This window comes from Colletotrichum scovillei, assembly GCF_011075155.1.
Source record: "Colletotrichum scovillei strain TJNH1 chromosome Unknown Contig00003, whole genome shotgun sequence".
Classification (NCBI taxonomy): domain Eukaryota; kingdom Fungi; phylum Ascomycota; class Sordariomycetes; order Glomerellales; family Glomerellaceae; genus Colletotrichum; species Colletotrichum scovillei.
Window position 1 is genome coordinate 88008 of NW_023336261.1, and position 19819 is coordinate 107826.

General features: G+C 53.5%; 7 protein-coding genes across 7 annotated transcripts; 3 read left to right on the top strand and 4 right to left on the bottom strand.

The window, feature by feature from the left end:
* Positions 1 to 375: 375 nt before the first annotated feature.
* Positions 376 to 2519, bottom strand: HER10_EVM0001978 (uncharacterized protein). The gene is made up of 2 exons (XM_035471709.1): positions 1349 to 2519; positions 376 to 1237 (listed from the first exon to the last, which is right to left on the bottom strand). Exons 1-2 carry the CDS (start codon positions 1931 to 1933, stop codon positions 1097 to 1099), a joined length of 726 nt encoding a protein of 241 aa, XP_035335701.1. The 5' UTR covers positions 1934 to 2519; the 3' UTR covers positions 376 to 1096.
* Positions 2520 to 2867: 348 nt separating this feature from the next.
* On the bottom strand, positions 2868 to 6889 carry HER10_EVM0000072 (histone-lysine N-methyltransferase SET9). Its single transcript, XM_035469867.1, has 2 exons — positions 5725 to 6889; positions 2868 to 5653 (listed from the first exon to the last, which is right to left on the bottom strand). Exons 1-2 carry the CDS (start codon positions 5830 to 5832, stop codon positions 3395 to 3397), a joined length of 2367 nt encoding a protein of 788 aa, XP_035335541.1. The 5' UTR covers positions 5833 to 6889; the 3' UTR covers positions 2868 to 3394.
* Positions 6890 to 7288: 399 nt separating this feature from the next.
* HER10_EVM0009941 (50S ribosomal protein L14) lies at positions 7289 to 8066 on the top strand. The gene is made up of 3 exons (XM_035479412.1): positions 7289 to 7385; positions 7442 to 7526; positions 7606 to 8066. Exons 1-3 carry the CDS (start codon positions 7371 to 7373, stop codon positions 7899 to 7901), a joined length of 396 nt encoding a protein of 131 aa, XP_035336439.1. The 5' UTR covers positions 7289 to 7370; the 3' UTR covers positions 7902 to 8066.
* Positions 8067 to 8136: 70 nt separating this feature from the next.
* Positions 8137 to 9499, bottom strand: HER10_EVM0006227 (RNA polymerase M/15 kDa subunit). The gene has a single exon (XM_035475819.1). It carries the CDS (start codon positions 9270 to 9272, stop codon positions 8676 to 8678), a length of 597 nt encoding a protein of 198 aa, XP_035336109.1. The 5' UTR covers positions 9273 to 9499; the 3' UTR covers positions 8137 to 8675.
* Positions 9500 to 10955: 1456 nt separating this feature from the next.
* Positions 10956 to 14137, top strand: HER10_EVM0001239 (peptidyl-prolyl cis-trans isomerase ssp-1). Its single transcript, XM_035470994.1, has 4 exons — positions 10956 to 11389; positions 11629 to 11895; positions 11968 to 12224; positions 12301 to 14137. The coding sequence occupies exons 1-4, from the start codon at positions 11387 to 11389 to the stop codon at positions 12308 to 12310; spliced, it is 537 nt and encodes a 178-aa protein (XP_035335633.1). The 5' UTR covers positions 10956 to 11386; the 3' UTR covers positions 12311 to 14137.
* On the bottom strand, positions 12698 to 16162 carry HER10_EVM0004469 (uncharacterized protein; the record flags this gene model as incomplete). Its single annotated transcript, XM_035482956.1, has 3 exons — positions 14377 to 16162; positions 14207 to 14318; positions 12698 to 14148 (listed from the first exon to the last, which is right to left on the bottom strand). The coding sequence occupies exons 1-3, from the start codon at positions 14761 to 14763 to the stop codon at positions 12698 to 12700; spliced, it is 1950 nt and encodes a 649-aa protein (XP_035335943.1). The 5' UTR covers positions 14764 to 16162.
* A 282-nt stretch (positions 16163 to 16444) lies between these two features.
* On the top strand, positions 16445 to 19460 carry HER10_EVM0001885 (uncharacterized protein). The gene is made up of 5 exons (XM_035471619.1): positions 16445 to 17449; positions 17517 to 17796; positions 17852 to 18063; positions 18123 to 18387; positions 18440 to 19460. Exons 1-5 carry the CDS (start codon positions 17283 to 17285, stop codon positions 19094 to 19096), a joined length of 1581 nt encoding a protein of 526 aa, XP_035335696.1. The 5' UTR covers positions 16445 to 17282; the 3' UTR covers positions 19097 to 19460.
* The last annotated feature ends 359 nt before the right edge of the window (positions 19461 to 19819 follow it).

Here is a 19819-nt window from a genome sequence, read left to right on the forward strand (position 1 = left end):
GAAGAGAAAGCGAGAGACATGAAGAGAAGATGCAGCGAGCAAAAGCAGGGAATGGTTGTGGCGCCCAATGATTGGGCGTGTGGGTGGCCTGTTGGCTGCAGCAGGGCAAAGAACTGTGTCCAATGAGTGCTCCAACAACCGAGCAAAAGTGCACCTCGAATTATGTTGCCGAGTCGGGGGGATCTGGAATCATGATAACGGGACTCGGAGCTGAGTGGTTGGTTTGCATCAGTCAGAGGAGCGAATTGGAAGGATGGGAAAGAATGGTTGAGCTGAGATCGAGTTCATCTCGAAATCTGATGCTGCCCACACCTACTTCCAGCCATCTCAATGGATGGGGCAGGAGAGTGAGAATGTAGGACAGACAACAGTCTTGTTCATTATTAGGTGTTTAGTATCATCATCATGAAGCGTCCAACCGATGCCAGCCGAGCGCGAATGCAACTGTGACTGCGACTGTGACAGTTTCTGCATCGGGTGCTTTCTAAGTTCAATCTCGCTGTATCCCAATGTTCCCTCCGCCATTTTGTTGCGTGTCTTCCCTTCCAAGTCCAAACCCAAAAGCAAAACTCCTCATTTTTCGTCATCCGAAGAAACGGAGAATCGAAATCCACGCCAAGAGATGCGAAACTCTTGCCCAAAGCGCCTGTGCATATATACCCATTTTTGGCCGTTTAAACTTTTGTACCGGTCGACGCCTGCTGATCCCATTGAATGAGATGAAAATGAGAAAGAGAGTGAAGGTGAGGATAAGAATGACGAGAATGAGAGTGAAAAGCCAGGATTCGGGGAATGAAGATCTCCAAAAGTCCGACCGCCGTTTCTCTCACTCACACACACATTTTCACCTCTCGCCCCCAACAAACATGAAAAGACAGAAATAACCACTAGCAACCACCGCCGAATGCCGACCCCGCGACCGTAGGGCAGGATGGGATTCCGATTGCCCCCAAAAAGGTCCAGAAAGGTCCAAATAGGGGGAAGAAGCGTAAAAAAAACGAGGCGAAAAGAGGACTAAATTACCCCTTCCGAAATTCCGGAGGCGTCGACTAGCACTCGTCCGCCCGTACCCCTTCCGAAATTCCGGAGGCGTCGACTAGCACTCGTCCGCCCGCAACGCCTGGACCTCGAGAGCCTCGTCCACAATGAGAGACCAGGTGTCGCGGATGTAGTCGCGCATCTCCAAGAGGACCATGACCGCATACGCTGCCGTCATCAAAGCGAGACAGTAAAACGCCTGAACCAGGAAACATCAGTCTCAATACCCTTCATGTTTTGTATAATCCCCGCGGTGAGGGACAGAGGAGAAATGATGTCAAAAACGAAAAGAGTGAAAGATGCAACGTACCGACCAGACTCCCAAATCACCCCATCGCACCAGAGCCATCTCGCCCAGCCCGTAGAGGCCCTCGATGCCGGATGCGCTCCCGGGGAATGCGTCGCCGCCCAGCCTCGTGCTGTAAATCACCCGCAGCTCCTCGACGCCGTGCAGCGCGTCCGGGACGCTCTGGAACCCATAGTAGAGAAGACCGAGCGCGAGCGGCATTGGCAGTGCATGATACGCCCAGCACAGCGTGTCGAAGATGCCCATGACGGTGAACTTGACGAGCTCCCTCGGCGGCCTCGTAAGATCCAGAATGCCCCTCAGGAAGAAGTCGAATATCACGGCCAGCAGCGTCGTCAGGGGATGCAAGGCCTGCGGTCGTGGTTGTCGTGCTTGTTGCCGGGCCGCCGTCAGCGACCGCCTTTTGGCTTGCTTAGTCTGGCCCCGGGAGGAAAGGTGAGGGGAGGCGAGCGCGGAGAGCCTTGGTGCCGGGTTGTATAGGTGATGTTGGTGTTGGTGTTGGTGTTGGTGTTGGTAGTCGAGATAGTTGTGCGGCCCCGAGAGGCCGGCACTCATCATGGTCTTTTGTGTAAAGGTCTCCGTGGACATGATGAACAGCGGATGCCCCTCCCCTTCAACATACACTTCGTGATAAAGTGCAAAGAAGGACTGGACGGGACGAGGAGTACCAAGACCAAAGGATATAAATCCAAAAGATAGGAGAACCTTGGCTCGGTTTCTTGGGAAACGGTCCCGAGAGGAAACTTAATAGTAGGCAGGTGAGGGGCCCAAGATATAAGTCGGTGAGTGATGAGTGGTGAGTGGTGGTGAGCTGCGAGTAAGCGACAGGACCCGAGCTAAGGATAGGTAGTGAGGTGTGCTCGAGCTTTATGACAAGCAGGGCAGAATGAGCAGGGAAAGGAAAAGGCAAAGCTTCCTAGGTCCTAGGATAGCGTTTGCTTGCCTTAGCGCAAGTTGCTAGCGACGCACCGTTCGCGACGACACCGTTTTTATGCAGGTCGGTCCAAGGCGGCGGGGTGAGAACAGCTCTGGGAGGTGTGATTGATGGTGTGGTTGAGGTGATGGTCGCAGCGGTCGGTGTAAGTCGTCGTCTATCTGTCGAGGAGGAGAAAGATGACTGGACAAGATTGTGGTGTGCCCAAGGTAGCTTAAAGGTAAGTTATGAATGTGTGTTTATGCCACCGAAATCCAAGATCGAATCCCACGTCTTTGCTTTTGGTGAGAGAAGTCGCTTTCGGTCGGCGACCGAAACCATCAGCGAACGATGTGCAGCAACGCAAGTAAGCAAACTTGCATGAGGTACGCGCTGAGGGCTGCTTGATAAGCTGAATGTCCGAATCCGACGACGGTTGGGGGAAAAGGCAAGGGGAAGATTAAAGACAAACAATACCTTTCCTTACACAGTAAAGAAGGGTTCAAGGAAAGTTGAGAAAGCAGCAAGCGGCGGCACGTAGAGAAATATGTCCTCGTCTTGAACAAGTGGATTACCCTCTCTCTCATCAATTCTTTCTTTCGCCTCTCCGGCGCAATGGACATTCCCCTTTGGTCCCTTGTGTATAGCTCTGTGTCTGTGTGTGTGCATCCAATTCCTCCTTATCTAAAGTAGCTTACCAGCCAAGACAGCCGGCTGGAATGTTGTCTCTCAACACCACGCCAAAATCGAAAGGGGGGAAGGATAAAAAAGTCCCCTGTGCATCCTCTGCGACCCTGCAGACGGACAGTAGTATGCAAGGCGAGGAGCTATGGTATCTACTATGTACCGCACATGCGTACATGCCATTATGCATGCATAGCAGGGAAATAAAAGCTGGGGGAGAAAAAAGACCAAACCAAAATCCCAAGCCAGAAATTGTGCTGTCGCAATGAAACACAAGACATACGCCTTTTCTACCTCATGTTTCCCCCATGTTCCAATTATAAATCCCCGTCGTTCGTTTCTGCGTTCAAGGAAAAGCCACGGTGGGAGCCTTTGGAGCCCCGGACTGGGGAGAGTTTCTCTCCGGCTGGGTCCCGGACCGCTCCGGTTGGCTGCTTCGCGCCTCGCCTCCCCTACGGCTCTGCCACCTTGATGCTAGCCTTGCGCATTCGACCACTCCGTCTTAACCCGCTCGTATCTTCGCCTTCCCCGGACACTTCACCCGCGGCTCTGAGGCGCTTGTTTCCCAGTCTACTCCCCGCGTAATCCTCGAGTGTCTCCGATGTGCTCGCTGCCGGTCGTTTTCGTCCCCGGATACGCGCCTCCTCGTCGCGCCCCAGGAACCGGTGGATAAGGCGGTGGTCCAAGATGCGCTGCTCCTTATCTTGAGGCCCGGCCCTCTCAGTCTTCGGCCAAATGTAACCGTATAGCTTGGAGTGGCGTTCGCAGCGCGGGCACGAACTCTTGGTGTAGTACGCATTTTGCTGCACAAATGCCGTCTCGCAATTCATGCAGCGAACCCATGCCGTCTGCGGCTCTGATAGCAACAGCGGCGTTAGAGTATAATCGCCGGGCGTTCGGGTCTTTGCGGGTGGTGTGGTCTCCTTGATAAAGGTGCGGCGCTGATACTTGCGCTTCTTCAGAGGTGGCTGGTCACCACTGCCCTCCACCGTCTCAGCAACCATTGCACAGACTTTGATACTGTCAGTGATCGGTGTAGGATTTTCTGTCGATACCGGTGCTTCGACCTTTGCAGTCTGCACGGTGACGGAGCTGCGATCGCCCAACCCGTCTTGCTCTATTGACGCAAGAGCCTCAACCTTTGACGTTTTCACCACGGCCTCGCGACGAGAGCTTCCGAGCGACTCTTTTGTTGAGAGGGATTTAGCAACGTTTTGTGTCAGCTTCAAACTGCTCGTGCTAGAGCTTTTCGATGCGCCTGTTGGTGACATTCCCACTGGCTTTGTGCTCACGCTGCTGCACATAGCAGCTGCGATACTCATACGATCCTGTATCTTGTACGGAGGGATGCTCGCCGGGTATAGCCATCCTGAAATATTTGAACCCGAGGTTTTAGAAGGCGGCGACGGAGGATTGCACAAGGACGAGATGGGGATTGACCGAGAGACAACAACAGATCCAACTCGACTAGGATCTGTCATTTCCTTTTGGCCCCTTCTTTGCGACGAGTACGGCGCCGCCTTAGCCAGTGCTAGCTCTGTGGTCTCCTCATACTCTTCTTTCTTGACAAGCTCCGAATGCTTCTGACTTTGGTTCGGTTCCGGGGAGTCTTTCTCCGGCTCAGTAATGTCCGTCACCGACCCGTCTTCGTTTCCGCTACTGGTCAATGACATGCTGCGCACAGACTCGGAGGCCGAGCTCTCTGTTGACGTGACAATAGCTTCCTGACGGGCTTTGGCTGCTTGCGTCGCCGAGATTTTTCGTCTTTTGGATGGCGTGATGGGCGGTGTGACGAGTGAATCGAAGGACTGCTTCTTTTCTGGTGAAAGAGCATCTGACATTGGTGAGTCGACTGCTAGAGAATCTCGGCCAGATTTCCCGCTCCGGAGCCGTGATTTAGACACTCGTGGCCGGATGTCTGGCGTGACAGAAGGTGTTCGAGACGACGGGCCGGCGCTATCGTCCCTTCTCCTCCGGCGCAAAGAGTATCCGTCCAAAGCGGACTCCTCGATGCTTTTCTTGACCACAACTTCTCCTTCTGCCGGTGCCCAACCGTTTGCACATCTGTCTTCGCATGTTCTGCACAGACATTCGCAATTGTCCTCCCCGAAGTAGTTCTCGGCATATGTAACGGTAATCTCTTCGCCAACATCGATGTTCCTCGTCGCAATGATCTCAATCGTGGCTGAAGACGTAGTCATGAGCTTCGCATTGGCTCTGCAGTCGTGGTTCGCGAATCGGGCAGGGCCCATGAACAGGCTGGCGCATTTGTTCCTGGCGGAAATGATGATGCTAAAGTCCTTCTTCCGGGCCGTCATTTCTCGCTCCTCCTCAGGCGAAATGTTGACCTGCGTTCCGGCCAAGTACTTGATCGTCTCGTTTCGCCGTATGAAGCGTCGGGCAGTGATGGCGGCCTCGTGCGACACAATTGTGTAGCGATTCGTTGAGTTTACCTCAAACGGGCAGTCGGGAAGGTAAATCTGAACATAGCGGCGCATATGACGCTTGAAATCATCCTTGGATTTGTCCGTCTTGAGGGCGGCGAAGAACTTGCGGAAGCCATCGGTAGCTAGCAACTTGCGCTCAGCGGATTCGAGGTCTTTATTGACAGCGAGCTCGTCGCGGATGATTTGGGTAATATCCTCCTCCCGCACGCCTCGCGAAGGATGATAGGAGTTTCTGTTCTTGGGAATCGTAGTCCAGTAGAAAACCTGCAAAGTGTCAGCTTCTTCAGCCCCCAAATGTCCGAGGTATGGCTGCCCGGCGGAACCGAAACGCATACATGATCGACCAGAGCATCAGTCAGGAAATCATCGTACGATGCCAGTTGTGCCAATGTCAGCGTCTGCTTATTCTTCTGCTTCTTTGCCGCAGCAGCAGAGGGCGGCATCGTGAAATACGGATGAGCGTTCACGGCGTCGCAATTGTCGTCGTCGGCGCAAGTTAGAAGGAGCGAACCCGAGGCGAGGTCGGGAAAGGCTAAACGAGCGTCGAGGGACCAGCGTCAGCGCACAGAGCAAGGAGTGGACGAAGCACCAAATGTGAGGTCGGGCTCCCTTCGACAGCCCAAGGTCAAGCGCAGCAAATGATGTGGGGGAGGAGTGACAGCTGGGCCACGATTGTCGCAAGTCGGCCGCTAGGAAACAGGTCCAGAAACCGATGTGGATGAGACCGGGAAGAAGGTTGTTGTGTCCAAAAAGGCGCAAAAAGATGAGAGAAGGGTCAGCTCAGGCTGGGTGTCGTCATGTCTTCCGGTCCAAAGTCCAAAGGGGGCATAAACAAGCCAACGAGGACAGGCTGGTCAGGGCAGGCGGGTGGTTGTGGAGATTAATGCGCAGGGCCGTCGTGGATCATACTCGGTACGGTAGGATCTGAGAGAAGGACAAACAAGACGTGGACCCTCCTATCTCCTTGTTGTTGCGCTGGGATGAATGCTCAAGGAATGAATGTAGGAATCAAAATAGCTTCATCCACAAGTACCGGAAGGGAGGCTCTGTGGGAAACAAAGACGTCGGACAACGGACGATGGAGCGGATAAAGAGATGAGAATGAGGAGGGAAATGAGACAAAAAAGTGGATGTGGTTAGGTTGAGGTGGGAGGTGGGATGTGGGATGTAGTGAGGTGTGTGTGTGTGTGTGTGTGAGGTGTGAGTGTGTGAGGCTGGACGTCAAGAGACCTGAACTCAAGATGAGCAGGAAACAGCAATGGAAGTCGCCGTCTTGTCCCAGTTTTAATTCGCTCTTGCCGGGTGGAAAGTTGGTTGCTTCGGGTGGTTCCTTCCCTCTCTTACTCTCCTGCGTAAACTCAGTGTCAATTCGTTCGGATCCGACTCAAAGCACTCCGTAAGTTACCTTTGCAAGGTAAGGTATTGACAGCAAGTCCCAATGGAACAGATTCCAGATTCCTTCCTTCCTTTCCAGCTTTCCAGGGGAGCGAGCAGACAGACCAGCCAGACAGAGACGCAGGACGGGAAAGAGGGAGGGAAGCAAGAAAGGAAGGGAAACATTGGATTGCGCCTTGCCGGGGGGGTTTGATGGCCAATCAAAAGTTACAAAACTCAGTGGCTAGGCAATTATCGTTGAAGTGGCCCCAAGTGAGCACTGAGACGTCAAAATAGTCGCACAGACCAAGTTTTGACCGGCTACGTCAGCCAATGGGATGCGCTCATACACAAGTAGCTAACCTCTTTTGGCTGTCAGAGGCCTGTCCGCAGCAACGGGACAACATGCAACCCTTCAAGTGGGTCCAGGTCCCCCAACTCCACTCTACTGGTCCGCCATTATGGTCCCTCGGATCTACGTCAGTCCGTGGTTCCGACGTGGAATTCAACTTTGCAGTCCCACCTGTTCGAGATAGCTTCAGAGAGTCAGTGGCTAGCCAGGGGAGATTCGATATACCACAGCCTACCACGAGGTCCTGCCGCCAAAATGATTCAATTAAAGGTATTTCATCTTCTCTGGTTCACGAAAATTGAATCAGAACGCTAACGCGCACTCAGACGGTATTGCAATGCATCGACAACTCAGGTGCTGCCATGGTCGAATGCGCCATGGTTGTCGGCCAGAAGAAGCTCGCCCGCATCGGTACGATCCCGTCGCCCACTTCCGAACCCCTCTCACCTCACGCGATTCGATTCCGAGACTAACACATAGAACATGGCAGGTGACAGAATCGTCGTCGTGGTTCAGAAGCACAGAGGTGCCAGCGAGGGTGGCATGGCCGGCTCATCAGCCGCGAACAAGGTCAAGCGCGGTGACATGCGCCACGCCGTCGTCGTCCGCACCAAGCAAAAGACTCTCCGCCCCGACGGCAGCGTTATCCGATTCGACGACAACGCCTGCGTTCTCATCAACAAGGCCGGCGACCCCGTCGGCTCCCGCATCAACGGCGTCGTTGGTGCTGAGCTGAGGAGGAAGAAGTGGAGCAAGATCCTTTCCATGGCGCCCATGCACGCATAAAGGGAACGGCGATGGGATGAGGGAGTAGCAGGTACGACAAGAAAGACGTGTAGGATCTTTGTAAAAGTATAAGAGAAAAATGTCGTCAGATTGGGGGAAGTGTATTATACGAATGCATGAGCCGGCGTTTCCAGGGTTGGCAGTCGATACCAATCTCCATCAAATACAAAAACATTCAGAAAGTCGAGCCGAGTCGAGTCACAGGTCAAGAGTCACTCTTAGGTATGGCGGGATGGCGAAGAATAGTTATTCCCATTGAGATAAACGTAATTCAATGATCTGTATGATATCTAAAGACAAAAACCGTGGCCGCCCCATGGCCTTTTTTCCCAATCGAGAGCTCAAACGCCAGAATACTCCTTACAATGCATGGTAACCTCCTCTAGAACAATCTCGGGGTATCTTCGTCAGGTCGTCTCTTCTACTGGAAGATGTGACCGCAATCGCAGCAGACATAGAACAATTTCTGCACGAGAACGCGTTAGCCTTCAAAACATGCTAATGAGAAAAGAACAAGATATGCGGGTTGTACTAACCATGCCCGTCTCGGCGCTTCGCTGCTGAGACTGGAAGAAGACGGCTTCGCCAGCCTTGCAGACGGGGCATTCCTTGTTTGATCGTGGAAGCTAGATCCGGGAAAGATGCAGCGTCAGCCAGCTGATCGTAAGGGAGGTCTCGTATCCAAGGTGAAAGCCAAAATCCCATTGCAAGAGCCAGGTCCAGGGGGTATGATCCAGGGATAGGATGTGTGGTAACGCGTGGCGGAATCACTCTTCACTGGCTGACGGCCAGCTGAAAGGTAGGCCACGAGACTTTGCGGTTGGCGGAGTCAGGCTCATTGTCGAGCGCGATACCTGCGAATCCGTGGTTGATCTCGTCGGAAGTGACCGATTCCTTTTCTTCGTCGTATTCGTCGAGGGCCTCGTCTTCGGCCATGTCCATCAGGTCGTCCCATGTGATCTCCGTCTTCTTGCTCTGGAAACCGTCGTGCAGGTGGGTAGGGGCCGCCGAGACGTTGAAGTCGTCGGACGGGTTACCACAGCCGCTGCAAAGGATGGCGTGGCCGCAGCCGATGCATACAACAGGGGCAAGAACAGACTGGGGATCACCTACAGTAGGATCCGAACCGACATCCTGTGTGACACCGGCGGTCTCACCGGCGGCGTTGTTCATAACGTTGCGGAAGACGCAGGTAGACTGAGCCTCCTCGGTAAACTGGCAGGTTCGGCAGGTGAATTGGAGGCGGTGAGTCTCTTCGTCCTCCTTGGGGTAGAGCATGTTGGAGCATTCGGAGCAAAAGCGAAAAGTAATCTGCTCGAGCTTCTTGTTCGCGCCGTCATCTTGGGAGTTTGTGCTCATGGGTGTCGCCATCGTATTGTCGGTCGCGAGGCGATTCTTGTTTGTCGGGGAAAGATTTGATTGATCGAATGGTCGAAAGTAATTTCGCAGTATCGTCGCGTAAATCTATGGACCAAAATCGGGCTGTTGAGCGCGTTGTTGAAGATCGGGCAGCGGTGTGTAATGTTGAGGTTCAGGCAGAAGGTGGAAAAGCGAAGTGCGGTGCAAATAATCGAAAGGAACCTGATGGAGAAAGGCGCACGTTCCTTTTTGCAGTGCAGGAGGGGAAAGGTGGGGCATCCTCGGTGAATCAGAGCGGAATGGAATTTCATCGAGCCAAAGTCACCGGTTCACCGAGACGTCTTTCGGTGAGTCACTTCCATTAGGTTGTTCATCCGAGATGCCAACCTGATTGTAATATCAGTGAGGCCGCCACCTCTTGTGACTCATAGGTCTATGCCAACTTTCTATGACATACTTACTTACTATTTGGTATTTGAGAGACTAGGACTCTGTTATGAATGTACTCAACTACTTCAAATCAAGATGGCGCCAAGACCAGCTCCCCCAAGGCAAGCCTTCACAAGGTACCTCGTGTTCCGGTCATTTGCTACCCTATCTGAGAAATCATTTCTATGCCTGAACTATATGTACCAATAAATTGTCTTGAATTCTAGAACTCCATTGATCATTATACAACATCTTGCAGCTAGGAGTTGGTTCTCACGTATAGCGAAGTCGAGATCTACCTTACAGAGCCTCAACGAGAAGAACAGTACACACATGGTACCGCGAGACCTACTAATAGCAGGCAGCGTGGAGGATGAGCCAACGTTGGCCTATCACGGAGCAACACAACGCAGATTTGGACAGGTAGCTGATCACTTTCCCAGTGGACTTTTCGATGGGGCCAAAGATATTTCAGGCAATGGGGGAAGGCCTCATTTGGAAGCTCTAAATGCAGATGAGGGGCACTGTCGCTCAGCCTGATCTGAGATTTTCAGGGCCTACGAATGACATATCTTCAATTCTCCATTTCTCCTTTCCCTCAAGGCTCAAGGAAAACCTGATAGACTGCGGCTTGATAAGAAGGATCGACAGGTCTGGGACGGGAAACCCTTGCGTCGAATAAGACGTGTGACGAGCTTCCCGGCCCAAAGTCTGGAGAGAAGGTCTGGGGGGTGAAACTTTGTAAGCTTACCAAGACGAGCACGGGACCATTCCTAGCTACGGAGTACACGTGATTCGACAGGAACTGGAACAGAATGGAACCAATAAGGGCACAAGTTTCGAGGCGTTGGGGGGGAATGATCAACTTCCCCCTCCAGCGCCCTTTTCCCCGCCTTTCAGGGACACAACTTTTTTGATGGCTCCCGTCCCGGCGTCCACGAGTCCATCTCTAGGTTCCTTTCCGGTCTGGTTCCCTGTCAGAGGTCACCAGGTCCCCCGTAACCCTCCCCCCACTCCCCACTAACGCTCGTCGACAGCAGACATCCATTGTTCGAGTGGCATGAAAGATACCTACTTCTGGTGGCTTAGGTAACCCACCATTGTGGCCCGTACTTTCACTTTTTTGCGCTTTTTTGCTTCCCCTCCTTCCCGCTGTGGCCCCCCATTACCTATGTACCTTAGGTTCGTACCCAGCATAGGTAGAAAGCAAGGCCTCGTTGGTGGTTACCCCAGCAGCCGCACGTCATCCTCTCTCTCATCCAATCCATTCGAGCCAAGCTGAAGAACCTCCCCCCCCCGTCCAGTTGCGTTGACTAGGTGCATCGCCAAAACCCCAGCTATTCCCCAGCTGCACCTTACCTTACCTTACTTTTGCCTTCCATTGCCTGCCTTACCTTACGGAGTACCTTAGCATTGTCTCCTCCGTTCGGCTGCCGTACCTTGGGTTACCCAGTATACCTTACCTTACCTTCCCGAGTACATTTGTACCTCGACGCCCACCCTCCTCGCCTCCATCGTCGTGCTGTTCTTCCTCTTCCTTATTCTGCCAACTCCACGTTTCTTACATTTCAGTACCTTACCTACTCCACGACAGCTTCGTTCCTTCCACCAACTTCCCCCGCCGTTGAAGTTTCGTTCCCCGCAGCTATCGCAACAGCTTCTTCTCGTCTCTCCCGTAAACAACCTCACGCGCAACAATGGTGAGTAAGCAGTGATGCACCTCGTATCCAGAGCAGAGCCTTTCCCTCTCTGCACCCTCGACACCCGACCCCGCTCGATTCCTTTGTGCACAGCTTCATCTACCGTCGCGCAGCCTCATCTTTGGGCCGTCGCATGCTCTGCTGTTGGCCTTTCTCTTCGCCTCCCGCAGAGCCTTCCGGCGGCTTACCAACCAAGACAATGTCATTCGTAGCAGACGACTAACATAAATCCTTACCAGGCTGACACCGGTCTCCCCCCCGGCTGGGAAGTACGACACTCCAACTCCAAGAACCTGCCCTACTACTTCAATGCCGCCGAAAAGGTCTCACGCTGGGAGCCGCCCGCGGGAACCGACACCGAGAAGCTGAAGCACTACATGGCCACCCATCACAGCGCTGGCGCCGGCGCAAGATCCCAGGCTGTTCCCGTGCCAGAGGGGAAGATCCGCGCTGCCCACCTGCTGGTCAAGCACAAGGACAGCCGGCGCCCTTCCAGCTGGAGAGAGGTACGCAACCTTGCTACCAAGATATTTCCAATTTCCAGAGTACAAACAGCTAACAACAACCTGTCAAAATAGGCCGAAATTTCCCGCACCAAGGAGGACGCACTCGAGATCATCAAGGCTCACGAGGCCAAGATCAAGTCCGGTTCCACCACGCTCGGCGAGCTGGCCCTGACCGAGTCCGACTGCAGCAGTGCCCGTAAGAGGGGTGACTTGGGCTACTTCGGCAAGGGTGACATGCAACGGGAGTTTGAAGAAGCTGCCTTTGGTCTGAACCCTGGTGACATCAGCGGCGTCGTGGAGACGGCGAGCGGCCTGCACTTGATTGAGAGGTGAGTAATTCGAGTCTCGTTGCTTTTGGCAACCCCTTGGTTCCATTTACAGCTTTACTAACCACCCGGATCACAGACTGGAGTAAATGAGATAGAGTACCTAGAGACGAACAGCATCATGCGCGCGTAAGCAGGCAGGACGGGGTTCACAGAAGGAGAAAAAAAAAAGTTCAACCAGTGCCCAGTGCCGGTGGACATGACACGGCTGGCCCAGCTGAGTCAGCCAGACGTTTATGACATTTTTTTTGCAGAATTGTTCTTTATCACGCGCTTGCCACTGGCATAACTGTATATCAAAAAAATACCAAACGCGCTTCTGAAGAGAGCTCCACGAGCTCGCAAGTACAATTTGCCTCCCTCCGCCCCTTTGTCTATGGCACAATTATGCTATGCTATGCTGCGTACATTAACCAGAGCGCCGCCTGCCATGCTCCAGGTCACCGATTTTCATGCGCTAAACTACCTCCAGGACCTCAAGATACCTCGCCATACGGGAGTCTGTCCGGTCCCATGCCAGCAAGCTTCATCAAGGTAGTCGTAAACGGTTCGACCGCACTGAAGACGACAGTAAAGATCCCAAACACGGTCATCGAGAGAGCAGCATAAGGCGCAGCCCGGCTCTTCCTCTCATAGAGATATGAGACGCCCATGGCCGCGCCGTTGATGCCAATCGCCGTCCCTACCCCGATGGTAAGCGCATCGTCTCTCGGTTTCTCATCTTCTTCTTCGTCCACGTCAATGTGCGACTCTTGAGTCGAGTCAAACCCCAGCTTCCTCAGCATGAACGGGTACATCAGCTGTCCCAGTATGCCGTTGCTCACTACTAGTGCCGCGGTGACGACATCGTTCCCATAGACCGCCTCTATCGCAGGTCGCGCCAGCGCCAGCGTTGTGCAGCGCGCTGCAAAGGAGAGCGCCTCACGAGGCCCGAGACCAACCGCTCTGCCGAGCAGGACGGACACAAAGACGTTGAGTGCCGCAAAGGCTGCCGAAAGAACAACCACGGCTGCGCCGGCGCGAGACCAGATTTGCTTCCGACACTCGTAGAGCTTGAACCCCCAGACAACGAAGCCGACCTCAAGGATCGAGATGGCCGCGTCGCCGGCACCGAACCAGTCGCTCGAGAGGTAAGATCCCGACACCTTTGAGGTCCAGATGAGGGAGAGAGTCCTACCGCGCGAGAATTGGGACAGCGTTTTGTTGATGGGTGTATCCGTGGCGGCGGCTTTGGCACGAGTGTAGGCTATCATGCCGAGGGTCATCAGTAGGACCGGGTTAAGCAGTGTCGTGACTGTCGTCTTGAGCCCTTGTACGCTGGAGAGGATGTCGCTGCGTCCAAAATTGCGCTGCAGTCTCGTGCTGCTGATCCAGGTGAACCACAGCATGCACCCGTCGAGGATGCGGTCATCGCCTAGGGCGTACGAGACAGGGATGCCTACGGTGAGTAAGAGCCAGATCGATAGAATGACTGGGTAGCACTCCTTGAACCAGCTGAACCTTTGGGTACCCTCTCCGCTCGAGACTTGGGGCTGCTGCGAACTGGAAAGCGATGTCCGATCTTGATGGTGGCCCAGTGGGCTCGGAGGTGGGACAGGGGTCGGGCAGTCACTATCGGTGAAGTAAGCCGAGACGGTCCTCGAATCTGGACCCAGTCCCGCTTCCTTATCGGTATGGTATCCGTTGATCGTGGTTCCGTGTAGGGTCGTTGACTCGGACGGCCTGCGGCTGAGGGTTGGAGGGGGCATCTGGATGCGTGGTGTGGGAATATCCTGCCCGCCGGAGTGCCATGGTTGGTCGTCTTCAGTGTCAACGTCGCTTCTCTTTTCAGATTCGCGAAGGTAAAAGGCTGGAATTCTGATGATCCCGGCGAGAATGCCCCAAGAGAGCAGGAAGATCAATACCCAAAAGACGACGTTGGTGTTCACTTTGCCTGTCAGTATTGAAAAATTGAAAATTACTGTTTGGTGTCAAGGTGAACTCACCAAAATTACCAATTACCCTTCCAATGCCCTTACCGCCAAGCAGTCTATCCTTAGTAATCATGACGATGGGCACTGGAAAGCCAATGCCCAAGTTGCTGTTGATGAAGTCGACCTGACCAATTTAGTATTTGCGAACAGTGGTGAAGTGAGAACAAAGGTGAAGGACAAACCTTGTTCTTGATATGGCGGTGGTAGAAGCTTTCTGACCCTGGACAAAGGTATGAAATCGCGAACATGAAACAGAACACCACCACCATGCCAATGATGGGTGACAGGTAGTCAAGTCGGACTTCGTACAGACCCAGGAAGAGACTCCATATGAGCAATTCGCTAGCGAGGTAAATCACCCCGACCCAGAAGATGTCACGCATCCGCTTGCGTATGAGGCGGGTGCAATGTTCCCATCTGTCGGTGCTGTTTTCTTCGGTATCTCTCCTGAACATTCGCAATGGCAAACGGACTCTGGGAACATTGTCTGTCAAATGTCTGAGTGTGAGTCTGAGACATTGGAGGATCTGAGAGAGAAGCTCGAAGCGAGCAGAGGTTCTTGTAAACATGTCGTGGTAGAGGGGGGAGGACGAGACGAGACGGGTCCCAGGGTGAACAGGAGGGTGTTGTGTGACAAGATATCCAAGAGTGATTTGATTCAGACTTTACCCTAGGGTGAAGTCCCAAGTAGCAAATGCAATCAGATCCACAAGTGAAACGAGGTGGAAAACAAGGCCGCAGTTGGTAAAGATACAGGGAAGCACAAAGAGGCTCTTGCTTCCCAGTTCCCGTCATCCAGTGTCGTACACGAGCGGTATATATCCACGAAGAAGGGAAGAAAACAGTACGGGAAGCTCGGCGAAAGACAGTTTTTGGGTTCGCCACGGAACGGGTACTAGAATACGAAGCCGGCCCCCATTTTCCATTCTAGTGAATGAAGAGCGAGTGGGGTCCAAGAGGAGAAATCAGAAGGTGAAGTTGAAGGTGAACATGAAGGCGGATGGGGTCCGGCGGAAGGTGAAGTGTGTGGGGCCCACCCGGTATTCCATGGTTGTGGATGGCTTCACAAACGCTGGATGAACACACGATAGGCCCGGGAGCGTCCTTGCCGACGGGTCCTAGTGACAAGTCCAGCATCTCTGAACAAATGGGAGAAAGCAGAACCATCCCAAAGATGCCAGTGTGGAACGGATCCAAGGGTCCGAGGTACGTCTGAACAAGATATGCGGTTGGTCCATCGATCTCGTTCTGTTGGTGATAGAGATGCCGAGTCGATGCATCACATTTTGCGGCAAGGCTTGACCGGAAAGCGATCATGTCTGTTTGAATTGGGTTTCCGAGATATCTAAGCAGGGTCCATTGCATACCTTCGAAGAAGACCCCCTGATGGCCCCTCCGTCCGGACCGTGCCGGAAGTCTGGAAGCCCATATCTGGCAGCCCGATGGTCGGCTCGCTGCTCATCCGATGGGTAATAGCCCCCAGGCCAAGAGTGACTGCATGTGTGTGTGGCAGATGCCAAAAGTGACAAGGTGCAACGGGACGCTTAAGCCATTTCCCGTCCTTGTCGATGTCTGTCATGAGAGATGCAAGCTGCACCCTTCCAGGCGGGGAGGGGCGGACTGACGGCAAAGCAGCGTGTGCTGCAAACGATATCCAGAATTGGTCAGACCTGCTTTGAAGATGCTGATTGTGCGCCTACGTCAATATTTTCTCTGTAAAGATGCATGGTTTCGTGCAGAACACAGACGTTGCTTACTGGGTAAGGTTGAAGATGATACAGATCAAGCTGGTCTTCCTTGACAATCCCAGAACCGTGTGGGGATGTCTGAACAGAGCTGTGACGGAAAGCTGCCGGGGCTGTGGTTGTGGTCGTTGTTCCGCAAGATGCGTGTCTCCAGTCTTGTTCCCACACTTCTTTCGATTGAGTGACGGATCATTGAACAGGGCAGCTTGTTGTTGGCCGTTGGTTGTTGAAGGGAAGTGGTGGGAAGGGGACGTCGTGTAAGTCTATCGGCCGTATCACCAATGCTGCAAGGTACGTACCCAGCATGATATTGGATGGGGCCGCTGCAGACGTTGACGGACCGCCCAAGGGCCCGTGCAGACGGGAGACTGCTCGTTTACGGTATGTGGTTGGTCATCTTCATCTTCTGGTGGGGTTTTATCTGTTTTCGGACTAGTCGACCGTCTCTCTCGGTGGGCTTCCTTTTGTTTCTGTTTGCACCTCACCTCACCTCATTCATTGCATTGGACAACTCACTCACTCACTCACTCACTCACCCAACTTATTCGTCATTTTGATGAGCCTCTCACTTATGTTCTCCTCTTGGCCTTGATCAAATCATCTCACCTGTTCGGTTTGCGTTGTCCTTCATTTGCCCTCGACTCCCATATCATAGTATAGGAACAAACCAACGGATCATCCCCTTTAATCGAGTCTACCACGCCTGAAGGGGAAAAGGAAAATAGCATCCCGAGCCGAGACGACACGGCTTCACTATCTACACTCTTGCGTACAACACCAACACAACCTCTCCGACTTTACCGCCCGCTTGCACCAACAACGGCCGTGTGTGCTGCGTCAAGACGTCGTGACTTGGCTACACCTGACGGAAGCCAAAATACCCCGGAACCTTTAGACGTTTTTGTCTCCCCTCCGCTGGCCTCTGATACCATGCCATTTGTGGACCAAACCACAAACCTCAGCCGTCTTCCGTCATTGGACAACCGCATCCCGTGTGTGCTTGCTACAGCCGTTCCCTTTTAGGAAACGAACTTCCGACCCCATTTCTTCACACCTTGCCATCGTGGCCACACCTTCATTCCTCTCCATTCTTCGAATCCGCGTCAAGGTTGGGGGCGACAGGCATCACCAGTCAGACACCAAGGCTCGTCCCGTCCTTGGTTGATTCGGGACTCTGTCCACGTGCAGTAGCACCTTAATTCAAAAGCCGTTGGTTGTTGAACATCAAGTCCTGCGGAAAGAGGGGCATACCATTTCTGGCCCCCTCTGTTCAGCCACTCTTACAACCTCAAAGAAATCCTTCAGGTCTAGACACCTTCCAATCAAGGTGATCGCTCGCCATCATGGATGTCGCAAACCTGGAAAACATTGTGCGAAGCTACGGTATCGCCATTGACAGGCACACCCTTCAGGCAGCCCTCGATGACCCAGAGCACGGAACTGCTTTTACCGAATGGGCCCGCCTTCACCTTGGCCCCGAGAACCTGCTGTCCAGAGATGAACTTGCCTTGTAAGTACCATCACGAGTGTCAAGCGCTCACTTACGTGCGTATGGCTTATCAATTTGGGGTCGGTAGGTACACAGCCCTGGACAGATCCGGCCAGATCGACAAGCTGGTTGAATCGCAGGATCTGGCTGCTGTTCAAGCTGTAAGCGAACGCGAGATACAGACTGCCATTGAGGAGCTCAACCGGTCGACTGCTGCCATTGTCAAGCAGACCGAGACCTTGAAGCAGCAGCAGGATGCCCTGTCGAAGCTGGTCAAGACACATTCCAGGGTCGAGGAGGCTCGCTCCGATCTCGTCTTCCAACGAAACCAGAAGCATGATGCTGAGCGAAGGAACATGATGACTACGGTGAGTTGTGTTGCTGCCGCTCCCGGAAGCCACTTTGCTGACATGAGACTCAAAGGTCGAGGAGCTGTCACAAAGTCTAGAGTATAAGGCGTCGGACCTCGAACAGCAAACCAAGGTTTCTGGCAACGGCCTGCAGCAGACTTTAGATAGCCTGCTTCGCTCCGACGACAAGCTTCTTTCGAGTCTTCGCAAGCTGGGGCTTGAACTTGAGACTGAGGACCCCGAAGATCGTGAAAACGTAGAAAAGCTTCGTGAAATATGCATGAGGTACGCGCTCGCCTCACCCACAGCTCCTAAAAAAACCATGACTTACACGTCTGTCGTAGGTTGATCAAATACACCGTCGAAACGGTACGCGCAAAGCTGGATAGACTCTACCTCGAAGCGTTAAGTTCCGCCCACCAGAACGGCGTGACATCACACCCTTCAGACGACGTCAAAACCTCCCAGGAGGAACTGGAGTCTCTCTACGCAGAGATCCTTCCCGTAGCTCAGATGTCGGTGGAGCAGCAACACCTCGAGCCGGCTCTGAAGTCGCTATCAAGCAAGAACGGACAGTCTCTGCGCCGCTCCGCCGCTGCAGTCATCTACGTAAGTTTCACCCTAACCCCATGGCAAACACTGCAAGTACTGACACATCCAGATCGACGAGTGCCTGGACTACCTCCTTGACCACATGGACCGTCTCTACGCCCGCATAGAAGCCTATCAGTCCCACCAAACAGCAACATCAAGCCTCCTCACCACGGCCCGCGCAGAACTCTCTACCCCAGCCGCGACGCCAAAGAAGAAGACGCCGACGCAGGACCTCGTCTCCCCCGTCCGTCGCCGCAACAACACAAACCCCGGGAAATCACCCACCCGCGACGGTACCAACCGCCGCCGCCGCTCCTCAGCCTATGACGAGCCACCCCTCGAAACCCTTTTCCGTTCCCTCGCCATCGCCTTCCCCGAAGACGTCACCGACGGCGCGGGCCAGACGGCCGTGTTGGCCGCTACCTTGGCCGAGCGGCAGACGAAAGCCCGCGATGTGGCAAGGAATGCACAGAAGACGCTGGAGGGTACCGCCGCGACGCAGCTTGCGGATTCGAAGCTCGCGATCCAGTTCTTGCGGGATAGTCTACTAGCCGAGAGTCCGTTTGGGGATGTGAGGCTTGTGGATGAGGGGATTGAGGCGTCTATTGCCGTGTTGGGGCAAGAGGTTGAGAAGGTGAAGGAGAGGGTGGAAAAGGTGGATGCTGGCAAGGCGAGGTTGAGGAGCGAGAGGAAGAGGGAGATTTTGGAGCGATGGGGGCGGTAGTGTTCTTGTTGGGTAGCTTGAGATGGGTCGTCTCGATGTTCTCCAGCATCCATATCTCAACTTTCCAAGAGATAATGTACCACATACACTTTTAGGGTGTCGACCCGATCCCCGTCTTATCCTAATCGTAAACGGTATCGACCCAACATGACGGTATTCCTTGTCCCTGGAGCTGGGACCTGGAGCTGGAATCGAGTCATGGCAGCCGAATGAATCGGCCATCTCAATATGCCCCAGAATATTTGGTACCGACCCCATTGTTCCCCTTCAGACCCTCTCAGTCTGACTCCACGCCAAGACGCAAATGCCAAGATCGGGATCTTGGAGAATAGGTAAGCAGTCCAAGGCGGAAATAAGAACCCACGTCAAAGTTTATATCAGGTCCCAACGGCTCTAAAACGGTATCGGGGGCATCGGGCCATGCGGGGGCGGGGATATATCATATAACACAAAGAGAAGAGCGGCAATTGCAAGCGCCGTGTCTTGGCATTTCGCGATCCATCGTTTTCGGACTAAGTGCGGGTACACAATGTTGTGAAAGAGCTCTGTACGCGGGGAGAGCCATAGAAGCGGATACGGCTTGTTCTGGTGATGACAGACATTACGCACCTTCGCCGCCGAGAGGGATTGAAGTTATAATGGGCACTTCTAATGCAAGTACTAAACACATGGGATAGGCAGTGGGAACTATTAGGGGGCAGTTGTAGGCTCGAAAGATGGCAA